Below are 22,916 nucleotides of genomic sequence, written 5' to 3'. Positions count from 1 at the left end.
TGTGTTTTAAAAAATCGGCCTGAAGGTGGCGCTATATGGGACAGATCCAGATTGATGACATGAGTGTAGATATACTGTGTACCGATTTGCATGATTTTAGGGCAAAAATTGTCGGAGCAGTGTCCAAAAATGTGTTTCGCAAGAATCTGCCTCATGGTGGCGCTAGAAGAGGGCCATGTGAGAATTGATGGGTGGAGGTTGTGGTTTGGCAGGCAAGGAGTGTGTGTGCAAAATGTGGCATGGATCGGGGCAACGGTTGCGGAGATATGAGCAGGGGAAAAGTGTGATGTGTGACGTGTGACTGACAGACTGACTGACAGAGGGATGGACTGACAGCCGGTGGAGGTTTGGATAGTATAGGAGTGCAAGTAACTGCGACCTAACGGTCGCAATAAATAGGCCATCAACATATTTAATAATCACCTAAGTATGTGATGAAATAAACCAACAAATAATCTAAAACCAGGTCGTCTCAGCACAATAACTGAACTGGCATTTCAGGGGTTAAATTCTGGTGCTAAAATGACATGGAGTGTGATTGGTGAGAGCAGCAGTCAATCTAGCAGGGGGAGCCATTAAGAACATTGCTTGCTGTGAGTTGGCTGAGTTAGCCAATCAGGTGCTAAGGACCGCCCTGTTTTTTACTTTCTGGACCAGGAAGTGTAGAGACATGCTTCCTTGTTTTTCTTTCTGCTGCATGAGAGAGGACATGAGATGGCTTTCTGAGTGAACACAATTAATTCTGAAGTGATGATGTTTGATTGAGAAGTGACTTTGATTGAACAGAACTAGAAGGTTTATGAAGAAAGATACTTTTAGAGAGAAAGAAGCAAAATCGTTTTTGCTAATTATTTGGTTAGCACACTACCTCAGTGAAAACGTTTTTTTTTTCTTCACCTTTATTCACTGCAAGAACAGCACAGCATTGGTCTTTGATGCATCTCCCTTGGTAAGCTAACAAGAACTTTTCTCATTTGAGTTTGTGAACCTGAAGGGAAAAGTGTTGATAACACATAGCTAGCATACAGGCCTCAGGCCTGTTGCTATTCCTGTTGCTAGCTACTTTGCTTCCTATTTATGCCCAGATATCTTTCTTAAAAACAATGAGGGGTTTGAGACCTTTGTGTCTATTGTTGAAACATGCTTTGGTGCACTCTGTATCATTGTGGTAATGTATGAGAAGCTATTTAAGCTATTAAATCTAGCTAACTGTATCAAATGTGGTGCTGCAGCAGGCTAGCCAAGCACTTATTGTTTAGTTTACATAACTGTCTACATCAAAACCACTCTGTAGTAGCTACAACTACATTGCTATTGAGTAAGTATTAATAGTTCAATTTATAGAAAGGGGAATACATACGGTATAATGGGAATTAATACAGTATTAAAAAAGATAATATTGCATCTAATAGGTCAGTGGTTTTCAACCAGCGGTCCGGGGACCACCAGTGGTCCTTGAGGGGGTTCCAGGTGGTCCCCAGCTAAATGAAGGAGAGTTGGTAACCCAATGGACCTTGAGAGCAAGAGCAAGCCAATTTGTTTTCATTTTATACTCTCAAGACTTAAAGGAGCATGAAACACAAAATCACTTTTTCTATAAATATATATTATATCAATGAGTCACTTGTGATAGGGAGCAGTGATATGGTTCAATTTGCCCATAGGCTTGGGGATTCAGAGCTTTCTGCTGTCTCTGTAGCTATTTCTGTGTACTTCCACTTTCTAGGTCAAAAAGAAATATTTCGCGCCACTCATTAAATATTACCTATCAATGTTCTGTGGTGTAACGTGACGTAGGCATATCTAATTAATATTAACGTTCGTTTAATATAGAGTTGTATCAAGGGGGGGCGTGGTTTCACTGTATGCTTGTTTCAGCCAGAGAGACAAGCAGGCTCCGTCAACAGACAGTTACACTGTGTGGTGCCTGTGTAGTGTAGCCTGTGTGTGTGCGTGCGTGCGTGTCGTGACAGTGCACGCACGCGCACACACAACGTCCACAAGAAAACTAGCAGATCTACAAGCTCACAACGCGTCGCGAAAGCGACACGTTGTGAGCTTGTATATCGGCTATGTATGTAGCCTAGCTAATAGCCGTAGAGCCGAAACCAACGTGGTTACATGAGAAGCTGCTATGCTACGGCTGTTAGCTAGGCTACATAGCTACATAGCAGATATACAAGCTCACAACGTGTCGCTTTCACGACGCGTTGTGAGCTTGTAGATCTGCTAGTTTTCGTGTGTGGACGTCGCGTGTGTGCGCGCACTGTCACGACACACACAAACACACACACACACACACACACACACACACACACACACACACACACACACACACACACACACACACACACTACACAGCAAATAGCTATCGCTAGCCTAGCGTCCATTCTTCTCTGGTTCCGTGGTCCAGGGCTGGAGAAAGTTATGTCCATGGATAAAAGCTCAGACGGCTTGTTTGTAAAATACCTGCACATTATAATTGTTTAAAGAACATGGAGTTGCCGAATCTTTATACTTTTTACACCTCCAATGGCTGGTTTTAAAAAATGTTTCCGAAATGGAAACAGCAACTGCCCAGTGCCCACTGCTGACAGCTTCGCTCTGTCTAGAACACGCAACGCATTACTCCGCCCCCTCCCCCCACAACGGCAGATAACCACGCCTACATTTTAGAAATCTTTTCATATCTCAAGTCTGATAAAACAAATAAAGAGGCGGGGTTTCACGCTCCTTTAAATCAGAGTTCCTCAACAGGGGGTCCACCACCCCTAGGGTGCCCGGAGGTACTGCAGGGGGTCCATGACATTTTTGCTGGATTCAAAAAAAAATTATATTTATTTGTTCATTATTTAAATTTTCAGTATAAATGTATTACTAAAATGGTCCTGCTGCACTTCCGTCCCCTCTGTAATAGGTGAAGATAAAAAGAATTCTTTGAACCTCTGCTGTTATAGCGCCACCAAGAGGCAGATTTTTGCAAATCCATTTTCTCTGCCAGGACGAAACACTCCTTGGGTGCCAGAGCAGAACCTCTGCCCAATTTTCGGCATGGGCCTGTTATGGCGCCACCAGGAGGCTGATGTGTGCAAAACAAAGTTTTGAACAATACTTCTACCGATTTTGTCCAAAAATCACGCCAATCGGTGTTATTAAACGAAACAGGTCTTTCAGATTTTTCAAATTCCATCCTGATTGGCTAAGATTGGCTTCCAAAGTTTGCAAGAGTGCTCCCTTTTGAACAAAATGCCTCAAATCATGAATACAGAGTGCAATGCAAGTGAAATATTGCACACACATTCCCACTAGGCAGAGGAAGAAATGTCAGTTTAAAATGTTCAAATCAGCTTCATGGTGGCGGTGGAAAAAAAAGAAAAGAAAGAAATACTGAACTGTAACATCTTTATGAACAAAACATGTCTAAAATGCCTGAAGACTGTCTCCTAACCTGCTATTTACTTAAATGTTGCCTTTTGTTGTCACAGTCAGCATCTAGAAACACCAGTGAAAGAAAGTAGTCTGCAACATCTGTCAAGTCACCATCTGTACCGTCTGCGCTCTGTTATGGATTTTTATAATTATTGCATAAAAATATACTTGAGAAAAGAAAGGTTCGAGCAGTGTTCAAACACAATCAATATTTATTCATCAAAGGAGCTCCTGAGCAGACAGCAACTACACTCAATGGGCATAGCAACTCTCCACTCCCGAGCACAGGTTATACACGCCCTCTTTATACACTTCAGAGGGGACTTAAAATAAAAAAGAGTCAAGTTAACAAACATCCTTTTAAGGCTTTCAGTCAGGAATACTTTAGACAGATCATGACATTCTGGTAACAGGTGAAAGAGTGACTCACACAACAGTTGTTCTCAAACCTAGGAATAAACACCCTGACATGACTAAACTAAATTACATGACCTTCTGACTACCTTCAAGAAGAAACAAAGATTACATTTCATAAAATTCTATAACATCCCTCCCTTTTGATCATAGAATATGGTCATTAATAGTAAATGTAATGACATTTGTTTTTCCGTCTTTTACGTATCTGAAAACAGGTCTAGGCGAAAACCTTATTTAATATATTTATCTCTTTTATATTAACTCTTTAAGGTAAAAATTCCTAGACGGCCCTATTTATTTTTTTATTTTTTTCTCTTTCCTTAGCGACCACCTTAGTTTGGCCTGTAATTCAGATAGTTATATTGACGTTAAGGGGGATAGAACTCAAAATAACAAATAAAAAACCCACGTCTAGATAGAATATAGTAAAACATCTCTAAAGAGCACATCACACATTTTTTATACCTTATGGGTATAAATTTCAAATATAAGAAAACTATTCCTAAAGGACACCTCACATCTACTCATAAGCCCACACCCATAGTCTAAGCAATGTCACTATTTCTAAGGGACCCATCACCCATCTACCCATAAGCCCAAATCCACATCGTCTAAACAATGTCACTGTTGTTGAATGGCGGTGACCACTGTGATCTTCCTGGTTGGATTATTACTTCAGAGGTGGACCCGACAATTCTTGACATTACCGCTTTAATGCATGCAGATAGGCAAACAAAAACTAAGAGTAGTATGATCACAGTGATGACAATAAGAATCAGTGTACGTGTCAGTGTGTTCCCGATACCTCCAAACCAGTCTTCAAATAGACCCCAAAACATCCCCCCATGGTTTTTTTGTAGCTCTTTTACCCCGAGTTGGGTGTCCTCATGGAGTTTAGTGATTGCTTTAGTGGGATCTGACACGAAAGAACAACATTCTGTCTTGATAACAGAACAGGCCCCCCCCTTATTGGCTAACATGATATCTAAAACCATTCTATTTTGCAAAGTAATGGCCTTGATTTCGTTAACTTCAGTGGCCAAAGCTTCAATAGCTGCGTCTGAGACATTCATGTGTTTTTCCAGGACAGTAGACAAGGCTTCCAGTTCGCTCTGTGTATTATAGATTCCATAATTTGGTATTATCACCCCGAGAACTTTTTGCCACCAAGTTAATGTCCGTTTTTTACGACTAGTTTTCCTCCTGTGTTCAGAGTAGGCCTCTTGAATTTCAGAACTATTCACCCTTCTAATCATTGGAATGACATGGGCCAAATAACATGTACCATGGCTATTGGCTGGGAGGTGCGTGTACGCTTTCCCTCCACACACTGCATAGACAGTTTCAGGAAGATATGAAGGCCTAGTAAGGTTGGTTAGCATTATGGTTTCTTTGTCACAAGGACTTTCTCCTATGTCTACATATTTCTTTCCCTGGATCAGAGTTCCAGTGAAACAATATTTGATATTTCCCTCTTCTACTATTGGCATAGCTTTACCCATGTCTGAGGACCGGAAAGTTACTTTAGTCTGTGCTTGGTCTTGGCAGTTAGAGACATCATTGCATTTTATTCTATTCATTTTGAATTCACTTGAGACAGAGAAATAGAAAATTTCAGAATAACAGTTTAGGCTGACACTGGACTTCCCTCGCATACATTTCGTTTTTTCAGCAAATGTACAATTTGTCTGGACATGGATTGTTTCAACTTTGAATACAAACTCATTAGTTGCTATGTTTGTTTGGTTTAACATTCCCACCCTGTGAATCATAGTCTTATTAAGTCTGTGTTTCCCAACTTCTACAAGCCTGTTTACCCCAATCTCTATAATATCCAAGATCTTCTTGTACTGGGTCCATGGATTAGCAGTGATAAAATCCCCTACCCCCCTGTAATGACTCCCAGGAGGATCATGGCATTCAGAATCCCACAAAACATTGTTCTCTCTTAAACCTTGCCAGTCATAGAAACGCCATTCTTTTGCTGTCAGTGGAAGGGCCATCCATATTGGGGCCGTTGCGCTATGAGGCAGGTGCTGACATATCCAACAATTCGAGTAGTTCATCTGCACTGCAAAACTGAGTGTCATTGACATGGCCAAGTTTGGATGATGGAGGTCTCTTCTATGTAATGTATGCAACGATTCTTTTTGTGTGTGCATTTGGTACCATTCCTTCTGGTACTCTGTGTACTCCTTCTGGTACCATTCTCTCCTCCCTGTCGTCCACGTCCACACTGATAGGTACAGGGCTACACCCAACGCCATCATGGCCCAGGGAATCCTTGGGCCCCACGTCGAACCTGTGGGCACCTGCATCTTCATACCTTCAGTGTGGGACAGTGGATGAACGTGAACGTTGGCCGAACCTTCGGCAGTGCGACGCATGAACCCAGGTTTCCCTGCCGGTGACTTTAACCGCGGTGGGCGTGATGAGAAGAACTTGGAAGGGCCCTAGCCACCTGGGTTGATACCAATGCTGGCGTCTTAGATCCTTGATCACCACCCAATCTCCTGGCTCTAAGTCGTGTAGTTGGCCGGCTTTAGGATCTGGAAGCGCTGCTTTCACCTTCGGATAAATAGACTTAAGCACAGAGTTGAGTGCAATACAATATTTAATCATATCGTCATCAATATTCATTAACGTCATCTTATTCTGTGGGAATGGCATATTTGTCATTCTCATTGGACGCCCCATTAAAATCTCATAAGGGGACAGACCTAATGTTGCATTAGTCCTGCCTCTCATATACATGAGAGCCAGTGGGAGGACTTGGATCCAGGAGAGTTTGGTTTCAGCTTGCAATTTAGTTAATTTGCCTTTCAAAGATTGGTTTGCCCTCTCTACTGGCGCTGCAGACTCAGGATGATAAGCACAATGCCTTTTTAGATCAAATTGTAGGTTTTGAGAAAGACTTTGAATAACTTTGTTCACAAAGCCCGAGCCGTTATCCGACCCCAATTTACTACAGAGCCCCCATCGTGGAAAAATATGACGTAATAGGACATCCGCTACCGTTTTAGCAGATTCGTCCCGACATGGGTAACATTCCACCCATCTAGACCACATATCTACAATTACTAGAGCATGTCTGTAGTTTTGGCATGGGTTCAAAGTGATGAAATCGGCCATGAGATACTCAAAAGGCCCGTCTGGTTTTGGTTGTGCTGACATTGGCACAACTAAGCCTCGTCCAATATTGTGTGTCATGCAAATTACACATTTTGAACAAAATTGGTCGGCATAAGTAGTAAATCCTGGGGCAAACCAATATTTGTTTACCAACTCAATCATTTTTGATTTGGAAGCGTGGTCTTGTCCATGTGAGATTTTTGCTAAATATGGGAAAACTGATCTCGGCATAACTGGTAGGCCAGATGAGTTCACCCATATGTTCCTGGTGGCGTCCAATGTACACTTTTTCTCCCACAGTTTCTTCTCTCGTGCGTCAGCTCCTGTCTGTAACAAAGAAATGTCGTCAATAGAGAAAGGATTAACTTGTGCCGGGAGCACTGTCATCTGCAATACTGGGGAGAAGGGAGAAACAGCAGTATTTTTCGCAGTCCTATCTGCGAATGCATTCCCTTGTGATATGGAGTCCAGAGCACCAGTGTGGGCCTGGCATTTGCAAACAGCTATTGTCTTAGGTAACAAGATAGCTGCCAGCAAATTTTTTACCAACACATGGTGGGCTATTGGCTTACCAGTTGAGGTAAGAAATCCCCTATGTTTCCAGATTGCATAGAAATCATGGCAAACGCTGAAGCCATATTTACTATCTGTATAAATGGTCACTGTCTTCCCCTCTGCCAGAATACAAGCTCTAGTTAATGCAAACAATTCAGCTGCCTGACTTGACAGGTGTGCTGGTAACCTCGCACTTTCAAAGATAGAAGTGTCAGAACAGACAGCATATGCCACTAGTGGCTCCCCGGTATCTTTACTCCTCTGAGCTGAGCCGTCTACATAGAGAATTAAGTCTGAGTTAGGTACTTCAATGTCAGTTAGATCTAGTCTTGGTTTAGACATAACATCTAATAGCTCCATGCAAGAATGCGGATCCCCGTCATCTTCTGTAGGGAGAAGGTTAGCAGGATTAAGTACTGTACATCTCTTCAAAGTAACATGAGCCATGGTTAGTAACACATTTTGATAGTGTAGCAGGCGTGCGGGTGTCAAATGTGCAGTACGTGCCTGCGTAATCAATGCATGGACTGCATGTGGTACCTGAACAGTCAATGGATGCATTGCTACTATGTCAGCTGTTGCTAATACCGCTGTTGTGGCTGCTTCGACAGCCCTGAGACATGGCAAAAGCCCCCTGGCCACATTGTCCAAGCGTTTGGAGTAATAACCCACAGGCCTCTGTTTGTCACCGTGCCTCTGGGTTAATACTGCAGACATGAAGCCATTCTTTTCTGCAACAAATAAATTGAAAGGTTTCTCGTGGTTAGGTAGACCCAGACATGGGGATCCTGTTAAGGCTTGTTTGAGTGTGGTCAGGGCACCTAATGCTTCTGTCGTCCATTCAATTTTGTCAGACATAGCTAATTTTTTCCCTCCATAGATCAGGTCAGATAAAGGCTCCACAATTTCTGCATAGTCTGGGATCCATGGCCTACAATAACCTGCAATACCTAATAGGGACATTAGTTGCTCCTTTGTGCTTGCACGTGGCATGGCCAAAATAGCACTTATCCTCTCTTTTCCCAACCTCCGTCCCTCAGGAGTAATAACATGGCCTAGGTATTTTACCTCTTGTTTCACAAATTGCAATTTTTCTTTTGACACTTTGTGGCCATTCTCAGCTAGGAATTGTAACAAGGCTATAGTATCTTTTTCACATGCTTCTTTTGATTTACTGCATAATAATAAATCATCAATGTAGGAGATTAAAACGCTGCCTTCGGGCGGCACAAAAGACTCCAGATTTGTCGCTAACGCTGCTGTGAACAGCGTTGGACTTGCTGCATACCCTTGGGGTAAAACAGTCCAAGTCCATTTTTTCCCTTTGAAAGTGAACGCAAACCAAAATTGACTGTCCACGTCGACAGCCAAACTGAAATATGCGTTGGACAAGTCCGTAACACTATAGTAGCAAGAGTCTGCCGGTACCTGCGACATAATGGTTACAATATTAGGAACTACAGGGGTAGGCGTATAAACTGCCTGATTGATTTGCCGCAAATCCTGCACAAATCTCCAGGCTCCATTTGCCTTCCTAATAGGCAAGATGGGTGAATTACAGGGTGAGTTAGGGCATTCGACAATAGCCCCTTTTGCCACTAGAGATGCATGTACCTTTGATATCCCCTCTTCTGCATCTTTACTCAGAGGGTATTGGGCCCTGTTGGGTCTGAACGTCGATTTACCCTCAACCCCAATAGGCTTGGCATTTTTTATCTCCCCTATGTCATATTTGTCTTTTGCCCACAAACACTCTGGTACTTGTGCAAGCAAGGGGGATATTTCTGAGGTATCTAGTACCATTAATGTTTCCCAATCCTGTTTTGAGTTAGAGCTAGTTGACGTTCTTGTCATCATGCAATTGACATTTAGTGGAGTACAGTATGTTTTCATGCTGGGTGAATACCAGTTCCCTGAAGCATACTCCTGCCAATCAACAGCCTCTATCACTAATTTTAACCAGGGGCCTATGTCACCCCCCTCGCCTAGTTTCTTTCCTAGGGGGATGTAGGCAGCTGTATCTGTCAAAGTGTGATACAATGTTTGCTCTTCAGTTAAATTTAAAGTAATGGCACTAAACTGGTCATTAAAGTACATATTACTTAAATTTATTTCGTCCTCATTTTTGATTTTAAACCAAAAGTTTTCATAGGTCAGATCTCTTGTGAATGGTGAAAAATGTGCAGTACAACGTAGCAATGCTGACTTGGTGAAATCATCTGGTATCATTTCATGTAACTTCTCAGATAAGTTTCTGTCAGAAAGGTCCCAATTATAGTAATAGTTTGTTGGTTCCCCCTTACTGACAGATAAATTGTAAAGGCCCAGCGTAGGACATGACATAAAAATGCCATCGCTGGAACAGTCCAATTTAACACCAAATCGACACAGCAAGTCGCGTCCCATTAAATTAACGGGGCACACTGTTGATGACAAAAATGTATGTTCTACCTTTATGTCACCATGCGCCACTGCTAACGGGCACGTCACTGGCTCTAAACAGGGCTCACCAGACGCTCCAATCGTGTTAATAGACTTATTAGATAATGGAGCGTCTGGGATCTCTTCCCGTCTAATAACTGACAGACTAGCGCCTGTATCAACAAGGAATTTTATATTCTCACCATTCACGAGCAGATCCAACACTGGGGCTTCATCAGGGGAGACTGAGACCTGCATAAATTGACCAGCACGTACCTTTACTTCCTGCTCTGTCACTAGTCTTACCCCTTGCACAGCCACCTCCCTATCTCATAGCTGACCCGGGTTGGACACCGTCACGTCTGCAGCGGGTCCATACTGCCATGGGAGGGCCTGCTGCCGGGCTCGGTTGGTGTCCTGCGGGCCTGCTTGGGCTGCCAGGTGAGGGGAGGAGCCGGTCCAGATCCACTGTCCTGTCGGATAGCAAGGGCCAGGGGGTGATGGATACCCCCAGGTGGCCGGCTGTCCTCCCTGCCACCCCCACTGTCCCCGGCCCTGGTGTCGGTTGTTGCCCTGCCTGACCTGTTGGCCATCTGTCCTTCTTTTCTTAGCGTTCATGGGACATTGCCGTCTCCAGTGGCCTGTCTTCTGACAGAGTCCACAAATGTCTCCCGGCAGGGGCACCCCCCTCTCTCTCTTCTCCTGAGGCCACCTTGGCGTCGCATCTGTCATTTGTTGTTCTTTTTTTGGCGCCTGGCCCCTATTCTCGTAGAACATTAACTGGGCTGTCTCCAGTTTCTTTTTCTTCTCGTTGATTTGCGACAGCAGCTGCCTTTCTGCGTGTTGTGCATGTGACCATGCCACATCCAAGGGCTGAGTCTCCCAGCCCACACAGGAAATCATAACCCGGTCGTGGACAGCCGGAGTCAGATTATTTATCATGGCTGTTTTCAATAAGTCATTGTACGCCACATTGTCTTGTGCCACACCACAACATTTTTGAAAGATTTCTTCCATCCTTGATCTGTACTCATCACAGGACTCGTCTAGTCGTTGTTTGGTATTGTGTATCCGGGGCCAGTCTGTACGGACTGGAAAGGCAGCCCTCACTCTGTCAAAAAGACCACCCTGATTCTGCAATTGTCCAGTAAGAATGTCATTTCTTGCTCCATCTGCATCGAACGGATCCTTCAGTCGCTGCCATCTTAGTCCAAAAACTTTCCGAAAAAGAGTCTCTAATTCTTGTCCTGATGGGCCATACATCAGGATCAATTCCTCAATGGCCTTACACCATTTTGCAACGTCTACCTTAGGATTTGGTAGGTCTTTGATAATGTCATTTAGTTCATCGGGGGTCCAGTTTCGCTGGACTGTGACAGTTGGGGTGTAAGCATTTATAACGTCCGGCTGGGCGTCAGCCGGAGGAGGAGGGTGAGGGTTTGGATATGGTATCAATGGCATTTGCGACATCATGCTTCGTGTCACCATACCAATCCGCTCAGAACTCCCCCCTCCTTTTGTTGGAGCTATATTCAGTCTTTCCAGTCCAGCAGTGGCCAGGTCCATGTTGTCCTTGTCCCCCTTCTCCGCGATTCCGTGGGTGGCTGCCTGCTGAGCTATCTGGGCAGCTGCTGCGTAGAGCTCCCCCGCTGGGTTTGGAGGTAGGTCGTGCATTCCATTTGCAGGAGCCGCTGCCGGTGGAGGGGCTGCTTGCTGAAGGCCGGGAACAGGTGATGGCTGCGCTGGGGCGTGTGGATCTGCCGGGTCGGGTTGCTGCACTGGTGGGCCTAATGGGGGGTTCAGCTGGGTGCGATATGGAGGTGGCTGGAGCATCTCTTGCCTATACTTTTTCAATCTTTTATGCCTTTTCTCATCCCCACCCTCTTCTTTATTTAAAAGGGCTTTAGCCTGTTTTTCATCTCTATATTCTGCTTCTCTTTCCCATTTTCTGAACAAATCCCAATTGAGTTCTTTTGCTTTTTTCCCTGCTTTTCTGTCATATTGCTCAAGAGCATCCCTACATGCTCTTAATTTTGAGGAGCTAAATGTTCCCGCAAGCGGGAACTTTTCCTGAGTAAGTTTATGCCATAACATGATTGGCTCTAATATTTCATCTCCCCATCTCTCCACCATGAACTCTATTGGCCCTGAGAGTGCCCTTAGCCTGGAATAGCCACTCTCTCCATTCCCCATTGCTCTGGAAAGACTCAGAAAAACAAACAAGAGAAAGAAAAGAAGAATCAGAGCAGAGTTGAGTCAACAGACACTTTGGCAAACCGTCCTTGGTTACATAAAATGATACCGTACTACAGACTGATCGTTAGACTCCACAAGGTTATTTTCTTATTTTCTAGGATGACTTCATTCATTCCATGCGTTTCTCAAACACACGTCATCCTGTACAAATCTAATGAGTCTGTTCACACCTTGTTGATTCCCTTATTTCAGATATTTCTTTTCCCCTTTAAAAGGTTTATATACTGTACTATGTGACCCTTCTGATCAGTCACACCTTATAACAATATTCACATTTAATACCATGTCACAAAACCCTCGTAGCTGTTCACAATTCTCATGTGTGTTCACAGATTCGCACCCAGGAGAATAACTTGAACAGCTCCCTGTGGTCCCTTTTTTAAGTTTATACGTTTTCACACATTTAAATAATAACCCAGAATGATTATTTCCGACAGCCAATTTCCCCGTCGATAACCACCGGTCCCACGATCACGTGAAGCTATGTATTAAATAGCTTTTCCCCCGAATTCCACGGGTAAAACCTTATCATGCAAGGTCTTATTCATCTACCACGGTCCTCCCCGTGAAGCTATAATGAAATAGCACCCTGGATTGCACAGGTACTGTTTTTTTTCCAAACAGAATCCTTATATCCTCTAAAACATGCAAAATTTGTTCATGCAACAGATTGTATTTGAAACACTCTCGTACCTTATTGAACCCTGTTCTCTGCCCATCCGACACCCGGACGTCCCACGGACGGCACGTCAACCGTTTGGAGCTGATGTATTTGCCTGGTAGCTGCAGCAAATCCGGGAAGGCCCGTCGATGTGGACGGACAGAAGACAGAGTCCCTTCGTGGTCGCCAGCTGTTATGGATTTTTATAATTATTGCATAAAAATATACTTGAGAAAAGAAAGGTTCGAGCAGTGTTCAAACACAATCAATATTTATTCATCAAAGGAGCTCCTGAGCAGACAGCAACTACACTCAATGGGCATAGCAACTCTCCACTCCCGAGCACAGGTTATACACGCCCTCTTTATACACTTCAGAGGGGACTTAAAATAAAAAAGAGTCAAGTTAACAAACATCCTTTTAAGGCTTTCAGTCAGGAATACTTTAGACAGATCATGACATTCTGGTAACAGGTGAAAGAGTGACTCACACAACAGTTGTTCTCAAACCTAGGAATAAACACCCTGACATGACTAAACTAAATTACATGACCTTCTGACTACCTTCAAGAAGAAACAAAGATTACATTTCATAAAATTCTATAACAGCTCTACGAGTCCAGTTACTCTACCTCTGCCACCTTCGCCAGAGATTCCTCAAGCTCCTCGTCCTCAAACGATGGCAAGAAGAGGAAGAAGTATACAACGGTGATAGTTGTACTAGAATGATATTATATTAACTGCAAAGGAATCACTAGCCCCAAAACATTGCTACTTCTGTTTGTCCACATCTTTCCTTTAGGAATAAATAACCCCCTGTTATTTACCTAAAGTAAAAATTAAGATAATTGTTGAAAGTGACAGTGTCTGTACCCAAAACTATTTTCAGAGTATCCAGTCATTTTGATCTTTTATCTCTTACTACTAACAAAATATAAGTAAAAAAGAGCTGCTACGTCCTTCCAACGGGGGCTTTTCACTGGCAGATGAGCCAGTAGGGTAGGACATCAGTAGGAGCAATTTTTGGCATTTATTTTAATACCCAAGTAGGACACAAACCTTAAGTCAACTGGCACATATTTTCCCTCCAAGATAAATTCTAAAATGTATGCTTGAATAATGCTGTTTGTTAGCATTAAATGAATTTTATTCTGGACAGTCTTGAGCATACAATTCATTCAGATGTTTTTTCATAGTTTGTGTGTGAAGGTAATCATTTTAAAGCCTGCACCTTGATTATTCAATTAACCAACATGAAAATGATAAACTAGAAAAATATTGTTCCTTCGAAACAATTGTGGGCTCGCTTCAAGCCAGAAAACAATGGCTATAAAAGCACAAAATGTCAAGATCGCAGGCAGTGCTCTCTTTGACGTTACTGACGTCAAAGATTGGTCCATTTTGTTCCAAAAATGTGTTGTGCAAAAGTTGACCCGCTGGTGGCGCTATAACAGGCCAATGTGAGAAGGTTGGTATCTGTTCCTTGACCTATTGGGAATGTGCTTGCAAGATTTCACGCACATCCCAGGCTGTGTTCATGATTTGAGGTGTTTTTGGCTTTGGCCACTTTATCGCTGCTTGCAGCTATATTTATTATTATTATTTTATAATTTTTTTGTGTGCACTTCATAGGCATGTTAGATAAAGGTCCTTAGATTGTGTGTAGAATGTTTCATGCAAATTGCAAAAAAAATCCTAGAATAAAAACGGGTTTAAGCGTTTTACAAACTGCTCAAAATTATATAGCGCCCCCCTTTGGCCATTTGGGGTAAGATTGGTTTCAGTGATATTTGAACTAACCCTCTACACTATTTTGTCATGAAAATGTGACTTTGCATGTATGTTTTAGAGGCAGAAGAATAATTTGCATAAAAATGCAATATTGTTTGAATTATTTAAAAAAGCATGTTTCAATGTTAAAGAAATCCGATCTGACAGATCTTTAGATATCGGTCCAAAGTTCACGTAAAAAAAGTTTTGTGCACGTGACGTGAAAATTCCAGAATAAAAGCGGGTTTACGCGTTTTACAAACTGCTCAAAATGGCGGAAAATTGAAGGGCGGAGCTTACTTAACAACAACACAGATGTCTTCCGCTTGAGTCAAAGCACGCGTGTAACAAGTTGCATGTCTTCAAACGAAACAAGTCATGACTTATGCCCGTTTGAAGTTTGAATTTTCAGACGCTTCGTATAGCGCCCCCCTTTGGCCAATTGGAATAAAATTGGTTTCAGTGATACTTTGACTAACCCTCCACATCTTTGCCAAATGCCATGAACGTGTAACTTTGCATGTATGATTTAGAGGCCGAAGAATAATTTGCATAAAACCGCAATATTGATTGAATTATTAAAAAATTATATTTCACTTTAAAAGAAATCTGGTTGATCAATCTGACCGTATTGGTCCAAAGTTCATGTGAAAAAAGTTTCGTGCGCGTAACGAAAAAAACCCAGGAGGAGATAGATTTTTACTGTTTTTCATATAATTCCAAATTGTGGGAGATCTAAAGGTCAAAGGTCAAAAGTCAGAGCGTAAAAGTTGTTCGGCATGAGGAGACGCATACGTGTATACAGGTTTCATGGCTTTACCTCAAACACAGCATGAGCTATACCTGTTCAAAGTTCGCACTTTCGAAGGCTTCCTACAGCGCCACCATTTGGCCGATTGCTGTAAAAAGTAATAGCACACGTCGCCACAGTAAGCTGAACACATTGATGTTTTTATTTTCATTTTCTCACTAAGTATGTAGGAGTAGAAAGGAACCGAAGTTTTTTGATACTTGCACTGACTGCCTGCCTAGTATAGAAATAATGACAATATCTAAAGTGTGCTCGCCTTATAGGCGAGCCCACAATTATGGTTCCAGATATCGGTTTCAATATATTTTGAGTACATTTCCCAGCCCTGGTAAGGCTATGTAGTATGCCATCAACAACGCTTAAAGGACCACTTCACAGATTTTCAACTGTGGACACTTCAGAAACCTGCTTACCAGTGACACTTTTTTAACTTTTTGATAACACGACAAAAATAGCTTCCGTCATGCTAACTTTCCAGGAATAGAAAGCCTGCAGTTTCTATTAGCTTGGTTTCCCGATCGATGATGGTAGGCGGGTTCCTAAACTGTTCACAGCCAATGGTACCCTAATTTATGAGCATTAGTGAGGACCAATTATATGAACAAAGCTTGACAATCTGTGAAGTAGTCCTTATATTGTAGTATTTATTTAATAGTCTTTATAGAACCTACACAAAAGCCTATGTAAGGCAATTTAGGCATTTTTGGGTCTATAGATAAAAAAAGGGGGGAAAGGGTGTTAAATAGTTTGTTTTTATATGCCATCATGCTTTCACATTTGATCATTGTTTCGGCAGAACCCCCATCTAGTAAGATATTTAGTCGCTAAATCAACTTATGTGAACATAATGTATTCTGGACCTGTTTTTACCCCCTTTGGGTAGATGTGAACTGCCAAATCGTTAATAAATGCTTATTAACACTTTGTTGATGTTAACAAGACACTGTTCTATTGTTAATACATACTTTATTAGTGCTTTGTTAATGTTTATAAGCACACTGCTCCCACTTTAGAATAGGTACTGCAAAATGCTTAATTAATGTGTTAATAAATGCTTAACTAACGCTTTGTTGATGTTAAAGGTGATGCACCATGAAATTTCACTTTTCCTATTTTAAAACCTTTTTTTGGGGTCCCGCTAGCACCTTCTATCCTGGGGGGGGGGGGGGGGGGGTGGCGCAGTTCAGGCCAAAGGTGGTACTGCAGCTGAAAATGTTCTGAGAGCCATTCAAAAATGAGAGAGGCTCTCTATTCAGGAGTGGTAATTTAGCCTCAAACCTTTTGAAAAACTTTTTGGGGACATAAACAATATGACATAAATACTTTTTAAATGCATGGTGTATCACCTTTAACAGGACACAGATCCATTGTTAAAGGACAACTTTTTTTTTTTACAACAAGTGTTCATATTTTAGATTGTAATTAGGGAGAAGAAAAAGTGAGTGTTAAAATGTTTTCATTTGCTTCGTTCTATTGTTTTATCGCGATTACTGTGCTAAAATGTGGGGCATGCGTACAAGTGGCCAAATATGTCTTTTTAGACACAATAAGCCAGCAGTTTCTTTATTGCTATTTACAGTAACACTTCTAGCCCCCATAAGTCATCAATCCATGAAAGGTTGCGTTGTATCTTGGGAATGGGCTTACTCTGTGTAAAATTACATATTTAGCCACTCGTACGCATGCCCCCAACCACTGAAATAAGAATCTCTAAGACAATAGAAAGATGTAAACAAAATAACTTTAACACTCATATTTTATACTCTTTAATTACAATCTAAAATATGAACCCTTGTTGTAAAAAAAAACAAAGTTGTCCTTTAATGAGTGCTTTGTTAATGCTTTGTAAATGTGTATACCACACTGCTCCCACTTTAAAATAGGTACTGCAAAATGCTTAATTAATGTGTTAATAAATGCTTAACTAACGCTTTGTTGATGTTAACAAGACATTGTTCCATTGTTAATGATTGCTTTGTTAATGGTTTGTTACTATTTATCCCACATTGCTCCCACTTTAGAATAGGTACTGCAAAATGCTTAACTAATGTGTTAATTAATCCTTTATTAACACTTTGTTGATGTTAACAAACTACTGTTCAATTGTTAATGAGTTATTACTTAATGTTTTGTTAATGTTTTACCCACACTGCGGCCACTTTAGAATAAGTACTGCAAAATATTTAATTAATGTGTTAATAAATGCTTAACTAACGCTTTGTTGATGTTAACAAGACATTGTTCCATTGTTAATGACTGCTTTGTTAATGGTTTGATACTATTTATCCCACATTGCCCCCACTTTAGAATAGGTACTGCAAAATGCTTAACTAATGTGTTAGTAAATGCTTAACTAACGCTTTGGTGATGTTAACAACACACTGTTCCTTTGTTAATGAGTTATTATCTAATGATTTGTTAATGTTTATACCATACTGCTCCCACTTTAGGATATGTACGGCAAAATGCTTAATTAATATGTTAATAAATGGTTAATAAACAATGTGTTGATGTTAATAAGAAACACATTTGTTTTTAATGAGTGCTTTATTAATGATGTGTTAATGTTCATAAGACACTGCTCCCACTTTAGAATAGGTACTGCAAAATACTTAATTAATGTGTTAATAAATGGTTAGTAAATAGTTTAAAAATGCACTATAAGCTATTAATAAAGACTAACTAATGTCTGTTAATGTGCTAATAAGTATAATATAGTTAATGAGTTTGTTATGGGGGTTTTATAAATTGTTAATTAAGTATCTTATTAATTGTGTATTAAGTGTTAATTACGGATGTGTTACTTTCTTATTATCCTTATATTAACATATAGAAACATAACATCAAGGTTTAATAAACGGTTAAATAACTGTTAGTTAAGTCGCTCATAATTTGTTTATTAGATGTTATTTAAGGTTGAACAACGTTCTTATTATCTATTAATTAACCATCTTTTAAATAGGTTATTAGGTGTTTATTAAGGTTGAATAACCTCTTTATTATCTATTTTTGTTAACATATATTAATGTTATTACATTTCTTCTAAATGGTTTGTTAATTGTTTATAAAGTAGCTTATTAAGTTTTCCAGTTGTTAATTAACTATTAACTAACTGTTAATAAGCATGTTAATAACTGTTTAGTAAGGTTAGTATTTTTCTTATAAATGGTTTCTTAATTGTTAACAAAGTAACTTATAAATAGTTATTTAAGTTGTTTAATAACTATTAACAAACATTTAATAAGCATGTTAGAAAACTGTTAATTAAGGTTAGTACATTTCTTACAAATGGTTTCTTAATTGTTAATAAAGTAGCTTATTAATATTTATTTAAGTTGTTAATTAACTATTAACTAACTGTTAATAAGCATGTTAATAACTGTTAATTAAGGTTAGTACATTTCTTATAAATGGTTTCTTAATTGTTAATAAATTAGCTTATTAATAGTTAGTTAAGCTGTTAATTAACTATTTACTAACTGTTAATAAGCATGTTAATAACTGTTAAGTAATGTTTATTAATGGTACCTTATTTTAAAGTGTTACCAAAATATCTACATTTTCCATTACACAAAAGTACCCCTATAGGTAAAAAACAAATTCACCCTTTTAACTGTGATTATAATGGTAACATGTCATTAGGTCGAACACCCTTTAGATCGACCACCAAACTCTAACCCAAACCCTAGTAACCGTGACGCGGGTGATTATCTAACCTGCCGACGCTCGCGGGGTGATTATCTAACCTGCCGACGCTGTTTGACCCAACGGGAGTTCGACCTATGGGGCAGTCCCCGATTAGAATACAATATAAATTTGTATTACAACTATCCTAATTATAATACACTATGGATTATAACTGTGATTATAATACACAATAAAGTATTAATGTATTACTATGATAACTAGAATACACTATAATAGAGGTTATAACACAATAGAATCTATTATCATGTATTACAACTATATCCTGGTGGTCTAAATGAAAAGTCAGTGAGTGATCAGTCATTATGTGTTTGGCCCTGTTTGGCCTACCACATTTAGTACCACTTTCACACCACTCTACCCAGGTCCTTGTAGTGGAAAACCTGGCACAGGTGGGCGGTGTGGAGTGGTGTGGTGTTGGGCCATGTCAGTAGAAAAGGGGCTAAAGTCATGTATCTCTCTGTACTTCCAGGATCATCTGACTGGACATCATGTCCTCTGACCAGGAGAAGGCCTACCTGTCCATCACCAGAGGTGTGAGGATGCTGGACCTTTGTGGGACCAGTGGTGTCCCAAGGTTAGTAGAGGATGATTATTGTCATAATCGTTTCCATGTTGAAAAATGTTGATATAAGTTGCGTTTCCATAAAGCTTATTTGAATTAGGTAGCAAATTATCATTACGTCGAAAAAATTCACTGATAAAATCCGATTCTTGGAAGATAGTTCATGAAATAAGCAGTCGGACTGGCACTATTTTTCCAGTCAAGTGAGACACATTATTGAACATGCACTCTAACCCAGGGCTATTCAGCCTATATATTTCATAAGATGAGAGAATCAGCCGCACTGTGCACGCGACGCCGTCGCGGAACGGAGAATAGTAATGACGAATGGTTATACTTTTGAGCACAACTTTGAAGTGTTGGTAACTTGGTACAATCAAGAGGCGGCCGACCCCCACCAGCCCTTCTCGCGAGTTCAATGCATTTTAATTCAAAACATAAATCGCTTTAGTGTTTCCATTCACTAATGCGCATTACGTTTTTTCGATAAAGCCTCAAAATCACCAAAACATTATTCGCTTTAGTGTTTCCATTCACTAATGCGCATTACGTTTTTTCGATAAAGCCTCAAAATCCACCTCCTCCAAGCGCATAAATGTTTTTTTGCGAATAATGAAAGCTTTATGGAAACGCACCTATGGTTTCAAACATTTTCAAAAATAGTGGAAATAGCAGATCTACAAGCTCACAACATCGTGACGCGTTGTGAGCTTGTATTTATTTATTACCACTATCAATGTTTTTTTTAATTATACATTTATAAAATATGTAATTTCTTTGTATATTTTATGTGTCATATCAGCCATGTGCAACTTCAAAGCCTAAAAGCCAAACAGAAATGTAATTGTCAATCACAAAAACACAATTAAATCGTTAATCGCAATTATTTGAGTGACAATTAATCGTCATGTAAAATGTCATAATTGTGACAGCCCAAGGCATGGTCACACCCAGGCACGTGCACACATAGACATCAAAGGGGGCCTCTTCTGAGGGCACTTTTCACTATGGTGAAATAAATACAAATGCCCCCTTTCCATGCCATACCTGAAGGCAGTATTCAAGAGAATTGCCTTGTCCAAACTCTCCCGAACCTGAATGGAGCATCTCATGTTAAAAGAATTGCCCTCTTCATGTAGAAATACATGCCGTTACGCCAAATGTCGGGTATTCACTTGATTATGCTTAGTTCAGTGTGGTATATCAAGCACTGAAAATAGCCGATAGTTCCACCAAAAGGCCCCTTTAGAAATGTCAGCCCCTGCCTCTCTAACATTCTGTGCTCGTCCCTGTGTTCCCCTGTAGCAAGCTGGTGCTGACGGGACACCAGGCCTTCCCTCTGGCAATGAACAGCAGTGGTCACGTGCTGATGGCTGCCTCGGCGTACGGCCGCGGACGCATCGTGGTGTTGGGCCACGAGTGCTACATGGAGGCCTTCCCCGGCCTGGTGGAGAACGCCCTGCGCTGGCTACGAGGAGACGGAACCGACAACCTCTCTGTGGGGGTCCACCACCAGTCCAAGGCCGTGGCCCACAACCTGAGCAGGTACGGTATGGTACGGACGGTACGGCAGTGGTTCTCAACCTTTTCAGGCTGCGACCCCCAAAACTATCATATTTTAACCCATTTAGGCCTGAACACATTATGACGCAATATTTTATGCTTTAAATATAAAAAAATAGCAGATATACAAGCTCACAGCGCGGCACTCTGCTATTTTTGAAAAATCGTGAAAATGAGAATGTTGACCCGATTCTATAAGTGTCTTTTGAATCCTTCTAAGATTTTTGGAAAAAACCTATGTCAGCAATCTGGCCAGCCATCGTCAAAGAAAAGGCTAAATAGTTTGTAAACGCTCTGCTACTTCTCCCTTTGCGTTTGTTGTCTCTTCTTGGTTGGTGCATCGCTATGATCGGTATGCCCGAAACTGAAGGTTCTGTGGTGCAAAAACTAAGTGCGATTAAAATGCGTTAATTCTTTTAATCGCGTTAATTTTCTGTAATTAATTAATCGCAATTAATCAGTTAAAGTCCCAGCCTTAGTTATTTCCAATAATCCGTGGGTCAGCGGTTTGAATCCCAGCTCCTCCTGTCCACAGGTCGAAGTGCCCTTGGGCAAGACACTGAACCCCACATTGCCCCCAATTAATCGATTGGTGCTAGCCTGCGGCTGCCTGCCACCATTGGTGTGTGAATGTGGGAAGTGTGGGAAGTGGGAAGGCATATCTTTTTTTTATTTATTTTTATTAATCCAAATATGCCTAACTCTAACCCTAACCCTAAACTTAACCTCAGTAACCGTGGCGCGGGTGATTATCTAACCTGCCGACGCTCGCGGGTGATAACCTGCCGACGCTGTTCGACCCAACGGGAGTTCGACCTACGGGGCAGTCCCCGCTCTGATCATGAGTTAGCAATAAAGCGGATGTGAAGCCTCTTCTTCTCCACTTCCGTTTCCGTTTTTACAGTTGTGCACATTTATCCTAAAATGAATCCAAATCATCTCAGCATTCATAGCTTGCTGCTTGGCAAAATATAAAAAAAATATATTTCCGTGAACGAAAATGCCAGCTTCCGTTACTCAGTTACTCAGACAGGTGTAGTTCCAGACTCGATATAGCATTCGGAGAATGTGGAATAGTTGTCTGGCTACATGAGACTAATAATCTATTAATAGTCATGGAATATTATAATAATGTCAAATCTGGGAATAAATTCCCTACCAAGAATTTTTTTGACCAATGTGTTTGTAAAGGTGTCTAGGAACACGTCACAAAGAAATTCAGTTTCCCTATAAGAGACCTTTTGACAGCTGCTGAAAGTTGGGGTCCCAATAACTTTAATATACATGAATAAAATAAGAAAAAATAAGTCTGCTTTAAATAGCATGTGAGGGGAGAACACTCTAAGAGGGGCTAAAAACGTCCCCACAAAAAATGGTTTGTGATGGAGTCTTTGTTAGATGTGTTACTAGACACCTTTACAAACACATTGGTCAAGCAATTTCTTGGTAAGGAATTTATTCCAAGATTGTATTAATATCCCCTGAACTAAACGCTTTAGTTGGATTAACAGTTACACCCCCTCCTTCTGATCAGCTCCAGCTTCCGTCCCACGGTGGTGGAGCGGTTCAGCGAGGCGCTGGGGGCGGAGGTGGGGGTGTACGTGACAGACGGACACTGCGTGGCTCCAGACG

The 22,916-nt window shown here is 41.0% G+C and overlaps 1 protein-coding gene across 1 annotated transcript; it reads left to right on the top strand.

The window, feature by feature from the left end:
• Nucleotides 1-768: 768 nt before the first annotated feature.
• LOC308290258 (TRPM8 channel-associated factor homolog) lies at nucleotides 769-22,888 on the top strand (the record flags this gene model as incomplete). The annotated part of the gene is made up of 4 exons (XM_080732044.1): nucleotides 769-949; nucleotides 19,629-19,733; nucleotides 21,027-21,266; nucleotides 22,819-22,888. Coding segments are annotated over exons 2-4 (396 nt in total), but the record flags the coding sequence as incomplete, so codon positions are not given.
• Between the last annotated feature and the right edge of the window lie 28 nt (nucleotides 22,889-22,916).

This window comes from Nannobrachium achirus (genome assembly GCF_963921795.1).
Source record: "Nannobrachium achirus genome assembly, chromosome: 8".
Taxonomy (NCBI): Eukaryota; Metazoa; Chordata; class Actinopteri; order Myctophiformes; family Myctophidae; genus Nannobrachium; species Nannobrachium achirus.
This window is presented reverse-complemented; position numbering and strand designations above follow the sequence as displayed.